The 19401-nt window shown below is 53.2% G+C and overlaps 1 protein-coding gene and 1 non-coding gene across 4 annotated transcripts in view; both read left to right on the forward strand.

Annotated features, from left to right (window-relative positions):
* NKD1 (NKD inhibitor of WNT signaling pathway 1) overlaps positions 1-19401 on the forward strand; it is a 73104-nt gene that overhangs the window by 29393 nt on the left and 24310 nt on the right. Inside the window, exons 1-2 of one of the 3 annotated variants that reach the window (XM_033129450.1) lie at positions 16528-16584; positions 17085-17151. In XM_033129450.1, coding sequence (XP_032985341.1) covers positions 16543-16584; positions 17085-17151 — 109 coding nt within the window. In that variant the 5' untranslated portion in view covers positions 16528-16542. Of the gene's footprint in view, positions 1-16527; positions 16585-16828; positions 16891-17084; positions 17152-19401 lie in introns of those variants that run through there. The other 2 variants (XM_033129451.1, XM_033129448.1) reach the window with 2 other exon arrangements.
* On the forward strand, positions 15491-15564 carry TRNAT-GGU (transfer RNA threonine (anticodon GGU)). Its single transcript has one exon. It is a non-coding gene; the product is annotated as a tRNA-Thr (tRNA).

A 19401-nucleotide genomic window follows, 5' to 3' on the forward strand; every position in this document is an offset into this window, starting at 1 on the left:
CGCAGGCCTGCTGCCAAGGGCGGAGGAAGGCCTGAACGATTGCTGCTCCACTCGGGTGTGTGCTGGCACTGACTTGGGGGTCGGCCTGAGTGGGCTGCGTGGAGGAGGTAAGAGGCTGTGGTGGGGTAAAGTGACTGCAAATTCTTTGTCACTCTCCCATTGAGAGGTAGCATTGATTCCGTACCTAGAACCTCAACAGGGCCTGTGACTGCTTTACCCAGTAAGGTTCTGGAAGGAACACCTAAGAAGACCTGGCAGCTTCTGCTTCTGTGCTTTTGAGAGCCCTGAGCTGCCATATGAGAAGTCCAGCGACTTGGCTGGAGAAACCACATGGTGAGGTCACAGGGAGAGAGTGAGGTTCTGAGACAGAATAGAGTGAGAGGGGGGCCCCGTGAGCCCAGGGTCTCAGCTGAGCCTGGCCCTCCAGCCATGCCTGCCAAGGTGCCAGCACCATTTTGGGTGCTCCAGCCCAGCCGAGCCCCCGTGACTGCGGCCCCAGCCACCATCTGCCTGCAGCCTCAGAAGCTGGAGTGCGACCAGCAGAGCTGCCCAGATGAGCCAGTCAACCCACAGCGTCATGAGAGGTTATAATAACGTGGAGGTTTTAAGCCACTAAGTCTGGGGGCAGTTTGTTATACAACAATAGCTAACCAAAACAGAGGTGTAGCTTAATGTCAGCTTGCATGGAAGGAAGGTGCCGTGTCCCCTGGCACTTGGCAGAGCATGCTGATTTAAATGCGTTTTCCATTCAGAATAGTAGCACTGTTCACCCTGTTAATCTCAGCAGGTGTTTTCCTGTGTCAGAGGAGAATGGGCAATGCGAGAGAGAGAGAGAGAGAGAGAGAGAGAGAGAGAGAGAGAGAGAGAGAGAATGAATGTCTACGTGTGTGCTCCTATGTGCAAATGTATGTCTAGTTGGCTGTTGCTATGTAACAAGCCACCCTAAGACTTAGTGACTTAAAACCACCGTTATTATCCCTCACGCATCTATAGATTGGTTGAGCAGTTTTATTGATCTGGGCCTGCGTGGGCTGACCTGGGTTGGGCTTGCTCTTGCTATTGAGGGTAGTTGGCAGGTTGACTGTCAGCTGCCTGGTCTGGGAAAGAATTGGCTGGGACAAGTTGACTCCTTCACGTGTATTTCACATTTCTCCAGCAGGCCAGCCCAGACATGTCTCGTCACTGTGACGAGTGTCTAAGAGAGGAAATGGAAAACCCAAGCGGCTTACCAAGTGTGTCTGCTCTGATCCCGTTGGCTGGAGCAAGTCACATGGCTAAGCTAGTGGTGGAGCGCACCAGTCAAGTGTGTGAACAGATCGGGGCCATGAATGCCATCGGCCTGCCACAGGTGGGCTGAGGGATCTGTTTCCTGCCCACAGGCCCTGGAATTACCACTTTGCAAGTGTGGAACTTTTGCTGTTATTCAGCCTGGGTCTGTTTGCTCATTTATAAAATGGGCACAGTACTAGAAGGGATGTTGCAAGAGTATAAAAAGATGAATGTGAAGCACGTGGCACAATGCCCGGCACAGAGTAAGCGCTTGGTAAATGTCCGCAATTACTATAATGGTCAGCCAACTTATAAGTGACCCAGGGCACAGGCACATGGTAATGGGTAGCTACAGGGGCTGGTTGGTGTCTCTTCTTTGGCCTCCATGGATAAACAAGGATCTGTTCCATCTAGGGTGGCACCACTGAGCCTGTCTCTTCCTGACTGAACAGCAGAGGCCTTGTGACACTGCAGCTCCCATCCTACATCCCCGGTGCCCCTAAGGGCTCTGGGCTGTCGTCTGTAGATGGGAGTAAATCCCAGACACCCAGGCCAAGAGTCCCAGATGTGGGCCTCAGTGCCCATGGGCTGGCTGCACAGAGCCTCTTGAGGGAGGGAACTGAGTGGGGCCCAGCAGTGGCATTGTCCCTGTCCCCGCCACCTCCTCACGAGAATCACGGGTGCTGCTAGATCCGGGATGTGCTGCTGCTCTGGAGAACAGAGAGGGTGAGTTTTTGTTCCGTTTCCCCCAAAACTTGGCCTTTCATGGGATTTTGTTCCAGGTTGGGGAAACCTGTCATTAGATTCAGATTTTGACTACGTGGTGCCTGCCACCATTCGAGCACTGAGGATACCAAGGGGAGTGGCCAAAGTCTCTCACTGGCACTTGTACCAAATAAGCATCTGGGACAGGGGCTGGGGACACTGGCAGTCTCAGGTTTGTCTGCTCAGGAGCTGGCCAGGGCCTTGATGGGAGTGCGGGAGAAGACGCCCCAGCAGCTGGGCTATGTCAGCCTCGTGGAGACATGGTCCCTGCTGGCCAAGGAATTCTGGGCTGGAGTCTGAGATGAAGCTGCTTTGGAAGCACATCCCTGGCCCTGGAAGGATCCGAGTGCCCTGGGCAGCAAGCCCGATTGGGGACTTGGGGCCGGAATGCCGGGAACTGAAAGCTGGCCTGACTTCTGAGGCCTGTGGAGCTGGCTCTCCAGAGGCCTCGCTGCCTCCAAGATCCAGCGGCCAAGCTTTTACTCAGGCGGGGCCTTCCCCTCCTCCCAGCGCTGCCCCTTCGGCCTCCGTCTCACATCCCTTCCTCCCTGTGCCTCAGCCCCCTGGACTGCGCTGTCTGTCTGCGTTGATTTTTTTCTCTTCCTTCCAATTAGAATCTGTAACAGTGGGAAGAATGATAGCTGTGTGAACAACTACCATATATTGAAAGACTTCATGTGCCACAGACGTGCTGAGCTCTTTGTGTTCAGTAGTATTTCGTCGAGTCTTTTGCTATTTAACAGACGTGCCCCGTAGGCTCACCCTTCCTTGTACCACACAGATGTCTGTCCAGTGTGTGTGTGTGATGCAGGGCTCACGATGTGCCTGTAACTAAGTGTCTTGTGAGATAGGTGCTGTTACCGTCCTCCGGTTCCAGACAAGCATCCCAGGCATAGAGTGGTCGCTTCATACGTGGAGCTGCGATTCCTACTCCAGCGGTCAGGTGCCAGCCCTCAGCCACGCTGCCTCTAGGCCTGGCCCGTGTCCCTTGGGAAGAGTTTCGTGCTCAGACATTTTAGAACAGCGTAACCCCTGCTTCGTGGCACCAGTACGATGATCTCAAGGCCGTTAGGACTCAACCGATTGTAAAATTAACCCGCTAATGATGATTTTTTGAGGTGCACGTTGTGAGGTGGAGGCCCCTGCAGCCTTTTCTGGGGTGTTTTATGTTGGTATGTGTTTGTCTTTCATTCCAGGCAGGTGTAGGTTTGGTATTTTCCAGTCTGTGCGATGCACGTCTCGCTGTCCGTGGTCAGGTAGGGCAAGACTACAGAGGGATTTGAGTTGGTCGGAAATCGGGAGCCACTGAGGGCTGCAGAGCAGGGGAGGGATCCTGTGAAAAGAAAGAAATAGTGTGCCATCTGGATCGTGGCAAAGTATTCCCCAGGTAGCTGACCTCAGGTTGGGAGCGTTGGCTGAACCAAGAAGTCAGGTTGGGAGGCTGCCCTGGGGTAGGAGAGCTGTGTGTGGCTGGGCCGAGCAGCCCAAGGGGACGCTGTCTGCTCATGAGTGGAACAACCTGGGCTGTGTGTGGGATGTCACGGCCTGGGTCTCAGGGTGGAAGGCCCTTTGCACCTGTTCACTTTGCATTCTGGGCAGGGACTTGGCTGCTGCTGAGGACAGAGCTGGCTGAGGTTGCAGGGAGACGTCGGGCCTGTGTTTTGAGCCAGAGCCAGGGCTGGATGCTGGCATAGACAATCGGCCCAGGTCCAGTCCATGTTGGCCCCAGATCAATGGAAGCTGTCACAGGGCCAGTGAGTTGCCACCAGCACCACCTGGGAGCTGCTGAACTGGGCGGGGCCTTCTGGGGCCACTGTCCCCAGGGTCACTGGCTCTGAGAACATTATCAGCATGTCCTGGCCTGCCAGAGGGGTGTCCTTCCCCTGCCTCACGCCGTCCCCACTCCGTGATTCATAGTTCCTGCCTGACAGCTCACCCAGGAGGGTTTTAGCGACACATGGAGAGAGGAGGAAGAGGGGAGTTAGCTGTTTACTTTTTTGGGGGCTGTTTTAAGTTCCAGACACTGTGTCAGCTCTGTAGGGTCTGCAGTGAGGACGAAGACATGTACGGTCCCTGTCCTCAACGAGTTTGTGTAACCAAGGCAGGGAGTCTTGCAATGCCTAAGTAGTAATAACGCAGAGCACAGAGGACTACGATGGGGGCATCGCAGACAGTGGGGGGACACAGGGTGGGGGGCCATGTGCAGTCTGGGGGCCTGGTGTGGCTTCTCCAAGAGGGGACATGATAGCTGAGGCTGGGAGTAGGAGTTGGGAAGTAGTTAGAGAGAATAGGGGGAGTGGCTATTCCCGTCACTGGGCAGAAGGCAGTGATGGGGAGAAGGGAGGTGGACAGGGAGCATCGCCCATGGGGGCAGGTGGAGGGAGCACGTGGTAGGTGGAGCTGCCACTGACCTGTTTACCTGTGACAGTTCAGTCGCTGCTGTTGTCCTGGCCTGGTTATTAATAGTGCTCTGATTCACTCTCAAAAGTGTCCCGGTTTGGGCATTAAAATTAGATACAGGTACTAATATCCTGGTTTTACACATGAGGAAACTGAGGCTCACAGAGACATGAATTAATTGTGCAAGGCCCTGGAATGAGGATGGGACAGAGCTGGGATGGGAATGGGGCCTTTGTGACTTCAAAGCCCAGCTGTTTTCACAATCCCATGCTACCTTCCACGGTACATAAAGTTATGGACACAGGCACCTTAAATATTCTCTGAGCAAGGACTCCGTGCTCGCACTGTGCCAGGGGTGGGTGGGGTGAGAGGAGGCTGAATTGAGCAGGACTCATTCAGGGATCCACGACAGAATACAAGCTCAAACTGGTTTAAACAATAACGGGGCAATTTAGTGGTACATGTAATTGAAAAGTCCAGGGAAAGGACTAGCTTCAGGCATAGTTTGATCCAGCTGCTCAGACAATGTTGTCTGGAGCCATTTTCTATTGCTTCCCTTCCTGGATCTGTTTTCCTTTGTGTTGGCTTTTTTCTTAGACAGAATCTCCCTGTAAAGAGCTAAAATGTTCTCCTCAGTGTCGGATTTTCACCCTCACATCTCATTAATGTCATCAGAAGAGAGCAGATGTCCTGGAGTTGCATCTCTTTGTCCCTGCTTGGGACATGTCCACCTTTGGGCTAGGGGGAGAAATTAGCCCTCTCCACCCCTCATGGATGAAAGTGGTAGATGGGTAGGATTTCCAGATAAAAGACAGTTAAATTTGAATTTCAGGTAAATAACACATTTTTTTTTTATATAAGTATATTTCAAATACTTCATGGGACATACTTATACTAAACACTGATTGAATCTGAGATTCAAATTTAACTGAGCGTCCTGAGTTTGTATTTGTGAAGTCTGGCAAGCTTCCAGAGGGATGGCTTTCCGAGGAAAGTCACAGTGTTACCAGGAGAAGGAGGAATGGATGCCGGGGGAGGCGGGGGAAGGCCGGGACGGGGGGTTATCTGACCAAATCACAAGTGGCCACTGCAGAAGCAAAGAGGTATAAGGAGCTTTCCTTTAGCCTTGGATTCCTCCTGGATGTACAGTCTGTGAAGTCCGTCCTAAGAGCTGGGGATATTCAGTAAGAGAAGTCCCTGGGGGATGAGGTGCTGAGAAAGGGCTTCCTGTACTTGAATTGGGCCCCAAGCGTGGGGAGAGCCCTGGCCTTCCTCTGAGGAGGCCTTGGTGCCTCCTAACTGCACATGTTCTTGCCTCCCCTCCCAGAGCCTCAGTCTCTTCACCTGTAAAATGGGGTGATAGCTCCTTTGTTGACCTCTGAGGGTTGTTGGGTCAGTCAGTAGGAGAAGGTGCAGGTGTAATGGGTGGCGCCACTGCCATGAATGCCACCTTGCCCCTGGGCCCAAGGCTATCCTTAGTCCCTGTAGCATCTCCCAGACCTCCACGGGCTTCCCAGGGGACCACTCCGTGTGGCAACAGGGGTCCCTGATGTGGGCTGCTGACGAGACTTGCAGGAGCAGGCAGCTAGCTGCCTTCTGGATATCCACAACCTTTTTTGTTTTTTGTTTTTAATGTAATTTTTGTTTTAGCTCTTTGCTTGCCTAGAAGTGGAAACATTTGAATTTGGTGTGCAGCAGTGGGGGTGGAGGTGGGGAGGACAGTGCTGCCCTCTTCCCCGGCTCCTAGCGACAGCCTAGTTTGTCATGCTCAGGAGGCCTTCTGCCATTTCTGGAATCAAAGCCTTGTCTGCATTACGTGACCACAGAAAAGGGTATTGCCAGCGCCCTGGCTTCCGACACGTGCACAGCTAAGAGCAGCGAGAAGCCGGTGGTTTCTGGCCGTGGTCTCTTCGTGGTCTGTGTGCCCAGCATGGCTGTGGGAGGGAGCCACGCGGCCTGGGGTAAGGAGCAGACCGTTGCCTCCACCTTCCCTCCCCAGTGGAGTCAGAAAACCGCCCGTTTCACTGGAAAGTTGCAAACCTCTCCATCTGCCTGAGTCAAGAGCCTTCCAGCAGACTCCGTGTGCGAGTCCTTCTAGAACCAACCTGGGTGCCCACTTCTCTTTGCTTTAATGTGCTTTCTTCAACATGCTTCGCTGTTATTTTCTGATCGTAGAAGTAATCGTGCGTGTTCATGGCAAGCAATGTGACAACCTTGAACCCAGCGCCCAGGCACAACCTCTGGGAACATTTTGGTGTGTTCTCCCCGTGGGACTCAAACCACGTTGCAGGGAAATGCATGCAGGGAATTTTAGTGGATGCAGTCGGGTCCTCTGCTGTTTGGCAACTGCTGTTCTCTTTCAGGAAGATGTGGGGAATGTTTCTGAGTCAGTAAGCACAGAGCCACACTTAGTCGTTCAGCACGTATTGTTTGAGTGCCTCCCCCATGGCTCATTGCTAAGGGGTGTGTCAGATGGTGGTAAGAGCCCCAAGAAGGCTAAGGCCAAGAAGGGGTAAGGGAGTGTGGGGGAGGGCCTGCAATTTCAAACCGAGGGGTTTGGAAGACCTCCCCCAGAAGATGAGCTGACAGTGAGCGAACACCTGAAGGAAGGGTGGGAGGAGGGGCTATGTGGAAGAAGAATATCTGGAAGAAACGGGGAATACAGAGGTGCCTGAGGTGGGAGTGTGCCGGGCATGTTTGCAGCAAGGAGTCAGGGTGGCTGGGGCAGAGTGAATGCCAGCGAGGGGTAGACAGGTTGGGTGGGTGGGGCTTCATAGGGCATTAGTAGGACTTCGGAGAATGGGGTGGGGGGGCAGAGAATAGGAACGGATTGCCATCGTCCGAGTGCCTGTGAGAGGATGGCCTCTCGCCATGGCTGGGAGCACCTGGTAGACATGGAGGTGACCGCTGGTTGGCATCAGGGTACATTCTGAAAGCAGAACCAACAGGATACACTGTGGGTTGAATGGAAAGGTTGAAAGAGAAGCTGCAGGATGACCCCCGAGTTTCTGGCCTGAGCAGCATGAAGGAGGGTGTCTCCCTGGTCGGATACAGGGAAGAAATCAGGGAGGACAGGTCTGGGCGTCAGGACTTGGTTTGGACACGTGTGAGATGCCGGTTGAGCTGCTGGTGCATGTGGCCAGTAGGCAGTCAGCTGCATTATTCTTCCTAACGTCACAGCCACTTTAAAAAACTTAGCTTCTTTTTAGTGTAAAACCATTGCCTGCTCTTGGTTAAAAAAGAGAGAGAAGAGAGACAACACCACAGATCCAAATTAGTTCAGAAAGCTGGACAGCAGAAGGGGACAGCTCCCCAGCTCCCCATTCCCGTTCCCCAAGGGCAGACACTATTAAGGCAGGCCCGCGTGTCCTTCCAGAATGTTCTGGAGAATGCACCTCTTGTTTATTAACACAGGGCTTCTGACTGCGGGCCGCTCCTCACCTGCTGTCCCAACTGACAGCCCTGTGGGCTCTGGGAGCCCTCCCTCTTCATCTCTTCTGTTCTCTCACATCCCCTTCTTATGGGACCCTCGGACACTCCTGTGTCACAGGCCCATGTTGCAGACGTGGACACAGACCTACAGGCACAGAGCTGATGACGCATAAACAGCTAACATTCCGAATAAACTGAGTTCTCTGGGAGCCCAGAGTGCGACCCTTGATTCTGCCCAGATGTGGGGTGGGGGTGCTGGAGGTCTGCAGTCACGCTGGCGCACAGTCAGGGTCCCATCTGCCGGCACAAGAAGCAGTGCGAGCAGGAGTTTGGAGGCCCGAGGCAGGTGGTCCAGTCTCTGGGAGGGATGATGAGAGGTCCTCAAAGCTGGGCTATGGGGCCGGCAGAAAGGAAGGGGGGGCCCGGTGTATACTAGGACCCGAGGGCCAAGAAGGTGGCTTCTGCAAGAGCTTGAGGGTGAGATGGGGTGGACTTTGCGTGTGTGTGTGAGTGTGTGTGTGTGAGATAGAGAGTGAGTGAGTGTGAGTGTGTGTGTGTGAGTATATGTTGTGTGTATATCAGGAAGGTCCCAGAGTGTGGCCCAGACCATTGTTCTCTTGTCCTTTCATAAAAATGAGGGCTCCTGGGATGTACGAAACAGGAGGATCTTATTCCATAGTTTTGTTTAGTTAGGAGAAGCAAGAAGCCCAACACCTCACTCCAAAGGCTGAGAAAATTGTCACGCTTCCCGTGGCTCCCAGGCTGCATGGGGCTCCCCAGGTGGGCTGCCTCTTCCCCTGGCAGGGGTGCACACCCTCTCCCCACAGTGAGGTGGCCCGTGGTCGGTAGGGGCACAGTTCTTTGGTCGACAGATGACAGTGCCATCTGTCAAAAGTAGCCTGGCTCACAGCCACCCTGCTCAGCAGGGCACACACACTGGACGCTGGCAGCAGACCCAGGGCCTGTCCCCGGGCCAGGAGCTGCTGGCAGAGGCAGTCCCAGCTGCTCAATGATCAGAGGCACAGCACAGCCCCTTTGGCCTCTCCTGTTGTCAGCACTCGGCTGTGAGGCGTGGTAGGCTGGTGATGTGGCATGTCAGTTGTGTGGCGGTTCGTGGCATGGCGGGGTCAGCGTCATGGCAGGGTCAGCATTGTGGTGGACAGTGGCACGGCTAGCCGGTGGTGTGGTGGGATCAGCAGTGTGGCAGGTGGTGGCAGGGTGGACCAGTGGCAAGGCAGGAGGGCAGAGACCCTGAGAAGTGCCAAGTGCAGGCAGCCTGCCACAGGTGCCACATGAGGCCGTACAGGGTGGTTGAGGCACTGGGCCCGGCTGTGACCAGGTGTACTGTGACCAGGTGTACAGCATCCCTGAAGATGGTGGGGTAGAAGAGAGGATGGGAGGGCAGAGAATGAAAGACGGGCCCCAGAGAGAGAAGGAGCAGCCCCATTTACGACACGCCGACGGCCCGGCGCTGTGCTGAGTGCTGTATGTTAGGTTCTCGCTCCCCACCAGCCCCTGCTGTCATTTCCATGTTCAGGTGAGGGAACTGAGGCACAGACAGGTGAAATCCTTTGTACAAGGTCACACAGTACAGAGCGGAGGAGCCAGGGCTTAAAGCCAGACCCTCAGGGGAGTCACTTACCTTCTCTAAGCCTCAGTTTCCTTGTGGCTAAAGCGGGCTGACCACGGCACCAGCTCATAGGGTTGTTGGAGCGTTTGGCAGTGCACCTAACATGCTGAGCAGAGCATTTGGCCTATGTCAGGCCCTTGCAAAAGAAACGCTGTGTTATTATCACTGCATCCTGTATATTTGTGACCTTAGTTACTCCTACACCCCGACAAGCCCGTTGGATCCTGGTTTCCACTGTAGAAACTTTTGAACACTAGTCGGAAAATTCCAGTCACATCAACAGCGAACTCTCAAAGCCCACGGCCAGCCTAGCCCGGGACCGTCCGCCTTGCGTCGGGTCGTCTCCTCATAAGAGCTCAGAAATCCCGAAGGTGGATGACTGGGGAGGATTCTGGGTAATGCCCAACATTGCCATTTTCTGTTGGCGTGAGCCATGGTTCTCCAGCCAGAAATCACACTCCAGCATCAGGAGCCTTCTAGGAGGGCCTGTGGTCAGGTTGGGGGGTGTGGGGAGCGTCTCTGGGGTCCTGAGCATTATTTCATTCATCCTCCCCAGGTGCTTGCCTTGCCTGGGGTCTCCCCTTCCTCCCCCCACCCCTGCCCGCCTGTTGGAAGCAGCCTGATGGCCCGGGTAGGGGTGGGGGGAGAAGAACCAACTTCCGGCTGTTTAAACCTTGTAGTCCCCAAATCATAATCCACATTCTACTGAGGGCTGGGATGGGAACCGAGGCCATGTATTTTAAGGGTTCTGCAGTAGTTTAATATGCATTATATTTTTTTAAAACACCAACTAGGGACATCATACCCATGATTTCACTGATCTTATTGCTTATGATAAGACTAGGTTTTAAAAGAGAGAGAGAGAGATGAGCCAGTGTAAAGAAAAGTGTTAAGTACTCAAGGTAGCCCAGGTGGGATCCAGTTCTGGGGGGGCGTCGGGACGACGGTGTGTGGATGCTGACAGCTTGCTGGGGTCACAGCCCAGGAGCTAGACTTTGCTGGCCCTCTGCTGCCTGTGGCTGCTGTGGCAAACCCATCTTTGGGGGTTCTTTGCAGCCTGCAGGGTTTAGGGCCTGGGGCTCAGAGGGAGGGAATGCAGTGGCTCCAGAGTCAGGCGCGGAGTAGAAGTCATTCCTGCTAAGCTCAGCCCTCCACCTTCCGGATAAACAGGCCCTCAACTCCAGAAAGCAAGTTGGGCTGGAGTGCCCAGGGTGTGGAGGGCAGAGGCCGGGGTGCGGGGTGTGCAGTTAGGGGCGCAGGGCTTACATCTCGAGCAGATTAAAAATGGGGAGAAATCCGAGGAATTTTAATTGCTGCCGTGTATCTCTGAGTCTTGAAGGCCCGGTCCTTGCAGGCCAAACACGCAGGCCAGCCCTGCAGGCCAAACACGCAGGCCAGCCCTCAGGCCGTAGCTCTCAGAGCCGCTATCTCCTCCTGCACTCAGCTCGCGCCACCACGTGTGGCACTGGCTTGCGTTTGGCATAGGCTGGAGTCAAGTTGGTAATGCCCTGCGCTTTTGGCTGCCATGCTGGTGGGTAGAGTGGGCCCTGGAAGCCCGAGAAAGGCCTGGGGGCAGAAGTAACAAAGGCCCCCAGGTTCGAGGTTGGAGACGGAGACGTTGCAGCCCAGAACATGGATGGCCCTGGTTTTCCTCCCACTCCCTTGAGTCCTGGGTGGAGCCCTAGAGAAGGGGTCTGCCCACTGCTGGGTGGGGCTAGTCTCAGAAGGTCTGTGTTTGAGGGGACCATGGGCATCCTTCTGGCCGCCCAGCCCCTTTTAGAGATGCATTGTCTGGGGCCGAAAGGTTCTAACCCAACTGTGCTGCTCTCTCTCCATTAGTGATTTTTGGACCAGTCCCCCTGGTAAAGTGGGTTACTGTTTGGGGTTTTATTAAATTAGGTTTTAATGACCCAAGTGTCGCATGAATATACTCATCTTAAAAATTAGGACGGTTCTGATAAGGCTGAAGTTTCTGACCCCCATCCCGCGTCCATCTTTCTTCTCACTCCCCTCCCTGGGGGTGACCATGGATATCGCGTACACGTGCTTGGTGTTTTCCCAGATGTACACGTAGCCTCCTACGCTGTCTCCCATGTGGCATGTGCCCTGCATGTTGGCGTGTACAGACCTGCCTGGTTTTTGGACCCGCTCTGTACACGTGGCAGTTTCCTCTGATGGCCTTTCTGCATGGTTCTAACTGTTGTCTCATAGGAACGGTGCTGCCCTCAACATCACTGAACTTGAATGTGCCTCCCTGATGCGTACGTGTGAGTGACGTGCCAGGGTGGGCACCGAGCTGTGGCATCACTGGGCACTAGGGTTTTGCAGGGACAAATGGGAGAAGGTGCCGAGTGTGGAGGACTAGGGAGCTACAGGAAGAGGACAGAAGCTCATACCTAGTGTGCCCACCTGTGCATCAGACACCCTCCCACGTATTTTGTCCACATTTTCTCACTGACTCCTCTTTGACACTTAAATCTCCATTTTACAGAAGAGCAAAATGGGGGCCAGAGGAGTTCAGTCAGGTGTCTGCGGTCAGTCAGCCACCAAGCGGGCAGGTGCCCTGACTCCCAGGTACTGTGGGTTCTGCAAACGGAGCATCCCTGCCCTGGACAGTGGGCTCTTGCTCTCAGTGGGGCCTGCCCACAGCGGTGCCCCTTCCCTGGGATGCCAGCCAGGCTGCTGTGCGAAGTGTGCTGGGAGGAGAGAGCTCGCCAGGAATTTCCTGGGGCAGCTCCAGGGCAGACAGCTTGAATGGAAGGGTTACAGGGTGGCTGGGTCCTGCCTCCCACCCTTCTGTTCCCCGGCCTGCCCCAGCCCTGTACGTTCCTGGAATCTATAAGTTGTGCTGTGTTTTGTGGGCACCAGGAGTTTCCTTTGAAACCTGTGGCACCAACATCTGTTAGTTCTTAGAGCACAGAAAGATTGACAGAACTGCTGGGGCAGGCGGGGGTGTGGGGGGGGGGAAGATATTAAGCTCAGGAGTATGAAGTCTGAAAAACAAAGAGGAAAAACCCCAACGGAACTCCAGCCCCGCTCCCCAAGGCCCTGCTTTGATGTGGTTTCCCGTACCCGAAGGCCTTATAAGGCATTGTGCCTGTGATTCTGGGTTCAGGGCTGGTGCTGGCCTCTCCTCCTGGGGCCCTGTGTGGGGCAGGAGAAGGGCGGTGCTGGGATTCTGGAGGAAGGCAAGTGTGGGCCCTGTGGCCTGAGAGGCCACCAAGCCCGGCCACTGGCCAGAGGGGGCAGCCTGGCACTAGGCTGGGAGGGGCAGGAGGTCTGGGCATCCAGGAAGCCTTTGATCAAAACTTGGACCAGAGGCTGCGGCTGACTGTTCTGGAGGCCAGGAGAGAGGGGACCTGGGACTGGGGGGCAGAGTGATGGCTGAGTAGACAAAGGAAGCAGTGAAGGGAAGTCACTGCATACCAAGTTCCACACACCTGGGCTTCTCACAGGGCGGTGGCGAAGGGTGTGGGCTTTGGACCCAGAAGGCCTGCCTTCAATCCTGACTCTGATACTTATTAGCTGTGTGACCTTGGGTAAATCATTAACCTACCTCTCTGTGCCTCAGTGTTCTCACCTGTAAAGTAGGTTAGTAATGGTACTACCTGATGAGGACTAAGTGCAAAGCTCTAAAAGCAGCAGGCAAGACAGGATGGGAGCATGTTTCCAGATGTCTTTGGGGCACCTTAGGTCTGGTGAGCCTTTAGCTTCTCCCAGCACGGTTCTGGTAGCCCTCTGACTGGGGTAGTAGGAATAATAAACTTAAGGACTGATCCCTTGAGCCCCAATCGTGGTGTCAGGAAGGACGCTAAACACTTTGTATTCAGCGGCTTCCTTAATCCTTCCACCCCCCCCCCCCCCCGAGGCGTCGTCAGCTGTCCTCCACTGTGTACACAGTGGAGACAAAGCCCCCTCAACTGGCTGTTGCAGCGTGTGTGAGGCAGAGCTGGGGTCTGAACCATGGTCTGACCGACTCTCGTTCCGTGCCATGTACCCTCCGTCCGGGGGCTCCAGTGGGGCTCGTGGCTGTAGGGACCTGAGTGGCTTCCTGCAGGATGGTCCCGAGTGCCTGGCCTGGGACCTTGCGTACAGGGCTCCCAGCCAGGGCTCAGCCAAGTCCCAAACCTAGAGGGGGGCCTTTTAGACCCACTGGAGAGATGAGAGAGCGTGGCCACTGACCCACTGCACTGCTGACCAGGCTGCTGACCAGGCTGGTTTCCTTGCACTTCTTTAAATGTGATCCTTGGGCCCTACCAAGTGCCAGGACTCTTGGTCACCTCTGTCCCCATGCCCACAGAAGGCCTGATCCACTGTACAAGCTCAGGTGGCGCTGGCTTGAATCTTAGCTCTGCTCGTCACCGGCTGCTGATCAGGAGCTGGCGTCTTGCGGCCTCTTCCTCATTTAAACACAGGGCTAGTGGGAACCCTGCTCTCTGGTGGTTCCTGTGAGGGACCCATAGGCCAGGGCCTCCTGCACTGTAAGCACTTGGTTAGCGATGTGAACGGCTTTCATTAGCATTATCGTCCTGTCTGATACGGTCCTTGAGGATTGGGGGGCACTTTCTTTGTAGAAAAAGGAACACTAATAATAACTAAACCTCTCACTTTACCATTTGCAAATCACTTTTATGAGCATTTATTCCTTGAGAGATGGAAAGAGCAGGGTTGTTGTGATGGTTAAAGGACATTTTATATATATATACATATATATATATATACACACACACACACACATATATATATATATATATATATATATATATATGCTGAGCACGGTATCTGGCACATAAGAAGTACTCAGTGTCAGCTGTCATATAATTGTTGTGGTTTATCACTGTGCCCATTTTACAGATAAGCAGACTGAGGTTCCAAGAAGGCAACGGCTGGCCCCAGGTCGAAAAGGGCGGGGGAGGCAATGGAGCCAGGACAGGATCCTGTGTCTGGCTCAAAATCCCATGTTGCCTCTGGCCTAGCGATTTAAAGCTTGAGGACCGCAGATACTGCCCTCCACAGGCGCTGACTGGCTCAGTGGATGAAATGAATTTTTGCGGTAGTCCAGCACAGTATGTCAGCAGACCTTGGTGCTGAGGAGCTTTCAAAGTGTTATACGGAGCAGGGTATGATGTAGCGGGAAGACGCCAACTGCAGAACGTGCCAGAATTTGCCAGAACTCTGCTTTAATATGCAGGCACATAGCTTTGATATGTCAGAGAACTTGGTCCTCCCAGCAGCCAGTTCTCAGAGAGCACTGAAGCCGTCATCAGAGTGATGACTGCAGGTGTGTTATACGTTCTGTGAGGCATTGTTATGGGGTCCCAGATGGCTGCTTTGTTGGTGGTGGCGTTTGGAGTCTTTAAACTCTTCCAAGTGTGCCAGTAAAAAGACACGAGTGCTCCAAAGTCTTTGTCTCGCAGATCCTGTGGGCCTTGCTGGGAGCGGTCAGGATGATGGCTGAGGTCAGCGCTGAGCCCCCGCCCTCCTGCGGACCTCAGCAATAGAGGTCTGTGGTTCTCTTGAAGACAGTCCCCTGCTCCTGTGAGGAGGTGCTGCCTGCCAGGTTTTTGGCGGAAGCGACATCCGTCTTCCTCTGGCATGAAAGATCGGCTTTAATTGGCTGCTGGGGCGTCCCAGCCATCTAATGATGCCACCTGAGTGCATCCCTTTCCTGTCACTGTCTCCCAGCTCCCCTGTCAACTCCAGCTTTGTTAACACAAACAGCCAGTTTACAAGCCCAGGAAATGTTCGGTGATTATAATAATTGGCAGAGGAGGAGAGAGAAACCATCCTGACTGGAGGAATAATATAGCCTGGTTTGGAATTCAATAGGACACAGGAGTCTGAATGACCACCTTTTAACAACCTGTAAGAAAGAGTGTGCAACGCCCCAGAATGATTTGAAAGATGTGAAAGAAAAAAGAGACCAGAGAATACCAACCCTAATCCATAAAATGTTAGCTGTTTATCGTAAAAACAAAAAGCCAAAATGGGGTTGGCCGGTTAGCTCAGTTGGTTAGAGCGTGGTGCTGGTAACACCAAGGTTACTGGTTCAATCCTCGCATGGGCCATTGTGAGCTGTGCCCTCCTTAAAAAAAAAAATTAAAAAAAAAATTATTTAAAAAAAAAAGCCAAAACAAAACAGAAGACTTACCTCCAGCTGTGTCCAGTTGACAAGATCAAATATACAAAGCGTTTTTAAAATTTAATTTTATTATTTTTTTCTTAATCAAAATGAACACTTTTTCTTTTAAGCATCTGAGCTACAGGATTTTTTTTTTCTTTCTAATTTTTAAAGGAGAGGGTGCTTTTTTTCCTTTTCCTTTTCACTTTTTTTCAAAAAGAAAAGTTGGTGACAGGTGCTGAATTTGGGCTTTTTTATCGCTTGTCATTTTGTAGTTTGAGAAGCGCTGCCGTGGCATAATTGTGGGCATCAAGAGATATAGGCTGTGTAAACACCCTTCCCCCCCAAAAAAAAAAACCCTCATCTCTCCCCTCAGAGAGGCGTATTTCCCAAAGTGGGTTCCTCGGAACATGAATCCCACGTCATGCTTTTGAAAAATAAAATTCCATGGTCTAAATAGGCTTAAGGATTGCAGCATAAGCTACCGCATTATTTGGGTACTCACAGTGCCCGTTGCCATAGTAAGTCTTGCAGTAAAGGACCTTGTTTAACTTTGTTCAAAACAGTCTTTTTTGATCACAGAACTCTTCTTGGCAGGATACCAATAAATACAGAACAGTTTGACAAGCGCTAGTCTAGCTTCTTGTCTAGCGTCATCCTGCTGGGGTGGGGTCAGATAGATGGGACCTTTTTTGACATCCCAGAAATGTCCCGGCCTGTGGGCCAACCATACTTCCCTGGCCAACCTGACAACACCCGAGGGGCAGCCTGACCAGGCCAACTGGGAGCTCGCTGTCATATGGGACGAGGAAGCAGACATTTTTAACTCAGGCAGGGGACCAGGCAAGGCATGTGCAGGGATCAGGCTGGTTATCAGGAAGTGCATGTGGCAGGGAGATGTGAGAAGCGTGACTGAAGTCACAGCATGTGGCTTCCTGAATGTTGTGCTGACGAATTTGGAGTTAAGGTCGGTAGGAACCCATCCTACGGCACACAAGACCCTCTTTATAAACCCACCAAGACAGCCCATCTGGGACCCTCTGTTGGAGGAAGGATACAGACTGATCTCTCTTCTCGCAGACCGCAGGCGGGGCTTATTGGCCCCTAGCCAATCAAGTTGGCTCAGCGGGTTAGTTGAGGAACATTTTCCGATCTTGTCTTTGTCTTTTTCTGGGGTGGAGCATACGATTCCCTTCCTGAGGGACAAGTGTGGTCCTGTGTAGTGTTTCACTGTGGGCTGCAGCCTGAGAAAATGTACTTCCTGAAAAGCCAGGTGGTGATTAACTCTTCAAGTGGGACAGGACCTACCTCAGTTGACCTAAATTCCCATCGGAAGAATCAGAACAGGGTCCCCACTTCCTTGCAGCCAGCCAGGCACATGTTTATGACACCACCTTTACTGTTCAAATGCCAGGCTCCTACCTAAGCCCGATACTTCCTTAACACCTCTCTTTTGTTTTCCTTTAGGAGCTTGTGGGCGAAGTTTTCAGAGAAACACTCAGCGAGGAGGAAGAGGAAGACTTTCGCCTGGAAGGTACTGAAATACATTGTGCTCTTTCCAGGGGGTAGTGAGGTGGGGAGGGGCCATCTGTCCTACCCCGTGTCCCGAGTGCCCCGCAGAAAAGTCGCAGGCCAGGAAGAGGACAGGACTCTGCCTCTCGGTGGGGGTGGGTGGGGGTGTGTAGGGGTGAGGTGCAAGAGGGAAGTGTGGTGTCATAGGTCCCCGTTCAGGAGGAGCCAGACCACCTGGGGTCACATCCTGGCCCGCTCTGTGTTAGCTGTGGGACCTTGGACCTCAGCTTCTCTGTTGGGAGGTGATCATAGTAGCTACTCCTGGGTTCCTCAAACAGGAGTAGACATGTAGAAGCGCTACTTAAAGTAGCGATTATGTTTCCCCGTTTCTCCATTCATGTCACTCACCTGGAGCACAAGTGAGTGGGCGCGTACACACACACACACACACACACACACACACACACACACACACACACACACACACACACACACACACACACACCTCTCCCTTGCCTCTCTCCTCTGTTTCTTTCTTCAAGGGGAAGCGCCGTGTTGTAGAAAGAATTGGGACACTTGAGAGGGTCGGCCACCACTGGCATGCTACCTTGACTTTGGGCAAGCCACGTGACCTTTCTGAGCCTTCCTTTCCACATTTGTAGGATGGGAAGGAGGGCCCTTTCCCTGTGAGACTCTCTGAGTTGATGCAAGGAATGGATGGCACCTGAAAGTGTTTGTCAGTGGGATGGCATTTCCATTTTCTACTCAGACTCAGAGGAGAGAGTTGCTGAATTGGGGCAGCCTTAGGACAGCGAGGCCCTCTGTGCTGGGGCGGAGGGTGGGAAGGTGGCGGCAGGCGGCTGGTGGGAGAGCTGGGCACCCAGGGGTCTCTGGGAAGCATCTAGGCCTTGGGGTCCTGTATGGCCTTGAGAGGAGAGCAGACGGTGCCAAGAGGTCCTCCAGAGGAGCCTGGGCCAGACTTCAGGACTCTGGTCACATCTGGCTGGAGAGCTGTCATAAAGGCAGAATGTCAGGCTCCAGCCCAGACCCGCTGAGTCCAGTCTGCATTTTAATAGGCTCCCAGGTGACTTGTATGCACGTGGCACTTTGAGAAGCACTGTTTTAAGAGAGTCACTCAGTTACCCAGGAGTTAGAGGCAGGCTGGGGAGGCAGGTTAGTGGATGTGGGATAAATCCGAGGGGCCCGAGAGGCCCAGCTCCTATCGGGGAAAGCGTGGGAGGTTGGCGGCACTTGTTCCGACCCCGTGGCCCACCAGCTGCATCAAACTTTGCTCACATAGGAGCAGATCCTCAATCAAAGGGGAGGCGTCTGATGGGCAGCCAGCTTTGTCCAGGCTTGGGTTCCCCTTGAGTGTGTTTGCCAGCAGATTTGGTGGTTGTGCTCAGGAGCTCCCCCAAGTCTCGGCTATTATCCTTGGCTCCATGGAGAGATGTCAGGAGTTGGTGCTTAGAGAAGATCTGGGGAGTCAGGTAAAGGTCTGCAGGATATAGGCCCTGGGGACTGAGGTGACCCCAGACATTGATTATCTGGGCTTCAGTACTCACTCCATTTATCTGTTCATTTGCTCATTCACGTGGTAACCTCTTAGCAAGTTCATGCTCTTGTTCGTCCGTCCGTCCATCTATTCCATCTATCAGCCATTCACTATCCAGTCAGCCACCCCCCGTCCACTCATCTGTCTTCCATTCATCTACCTATCACTGACTCATGGCATTCCCGTCACCCACCCACGCACTAACCCATGCCGCACCCATCCAGCACTCATCCATCCATCCATCCATCCATCGTTGTTCCACCCATCACCTACCCGTCCTTCCATCTACTGCCCATTCATTCATCCACCTACTCTTCTGTCAATCATCCGTCAGCCAGCCAGCACTTACCTATCACCCAGCCACCCATAATCCATTCTCTGCCCATCTATTCTTCATCCATCACGCATCCCATAATCTACTTAACCATCCTTCAATTATCATCCAACTGTCTCTCCATCTGTCTTTTTATCTATCCATTATTTATTGAACCCCAGATTATTGCCCCAAATGAAGCACTTCTCTGTCCGCTGAGTCTCATTCTGAAATCAAATGAGATGTCTTGCCCATGGAATCCACCTCCCTCTGAAAGGGAGGGTCGCTTTGTTCAGTGTCTGCATTCAGAGCATGAGCCCTGTTGGTGTGAAGTAGAAGGAACACTGGCCTAGGGGTCCCTCTGTCTCTCGGCCCCCTCGCCCTCTGGAATGATGAGTGGGGAT

Source organism: Rhinolophus ferrumequinum, chromosome 15 (genome assembly GCF_004115265.2).
Source record: "Rhinolophus ferrumequinum isolate MPI-CBG mRhiFer1 chromosome 15, mRhiFer1_v1.p, whole genome shotgun sequence".
Taxonomy (NCBI): Eukaryota; Metazoa; Chordata; class Mammalia; order Chiroptera; family Rhinolophidae; genus Rhinolophus; species Rhinolophus ferrumequinum.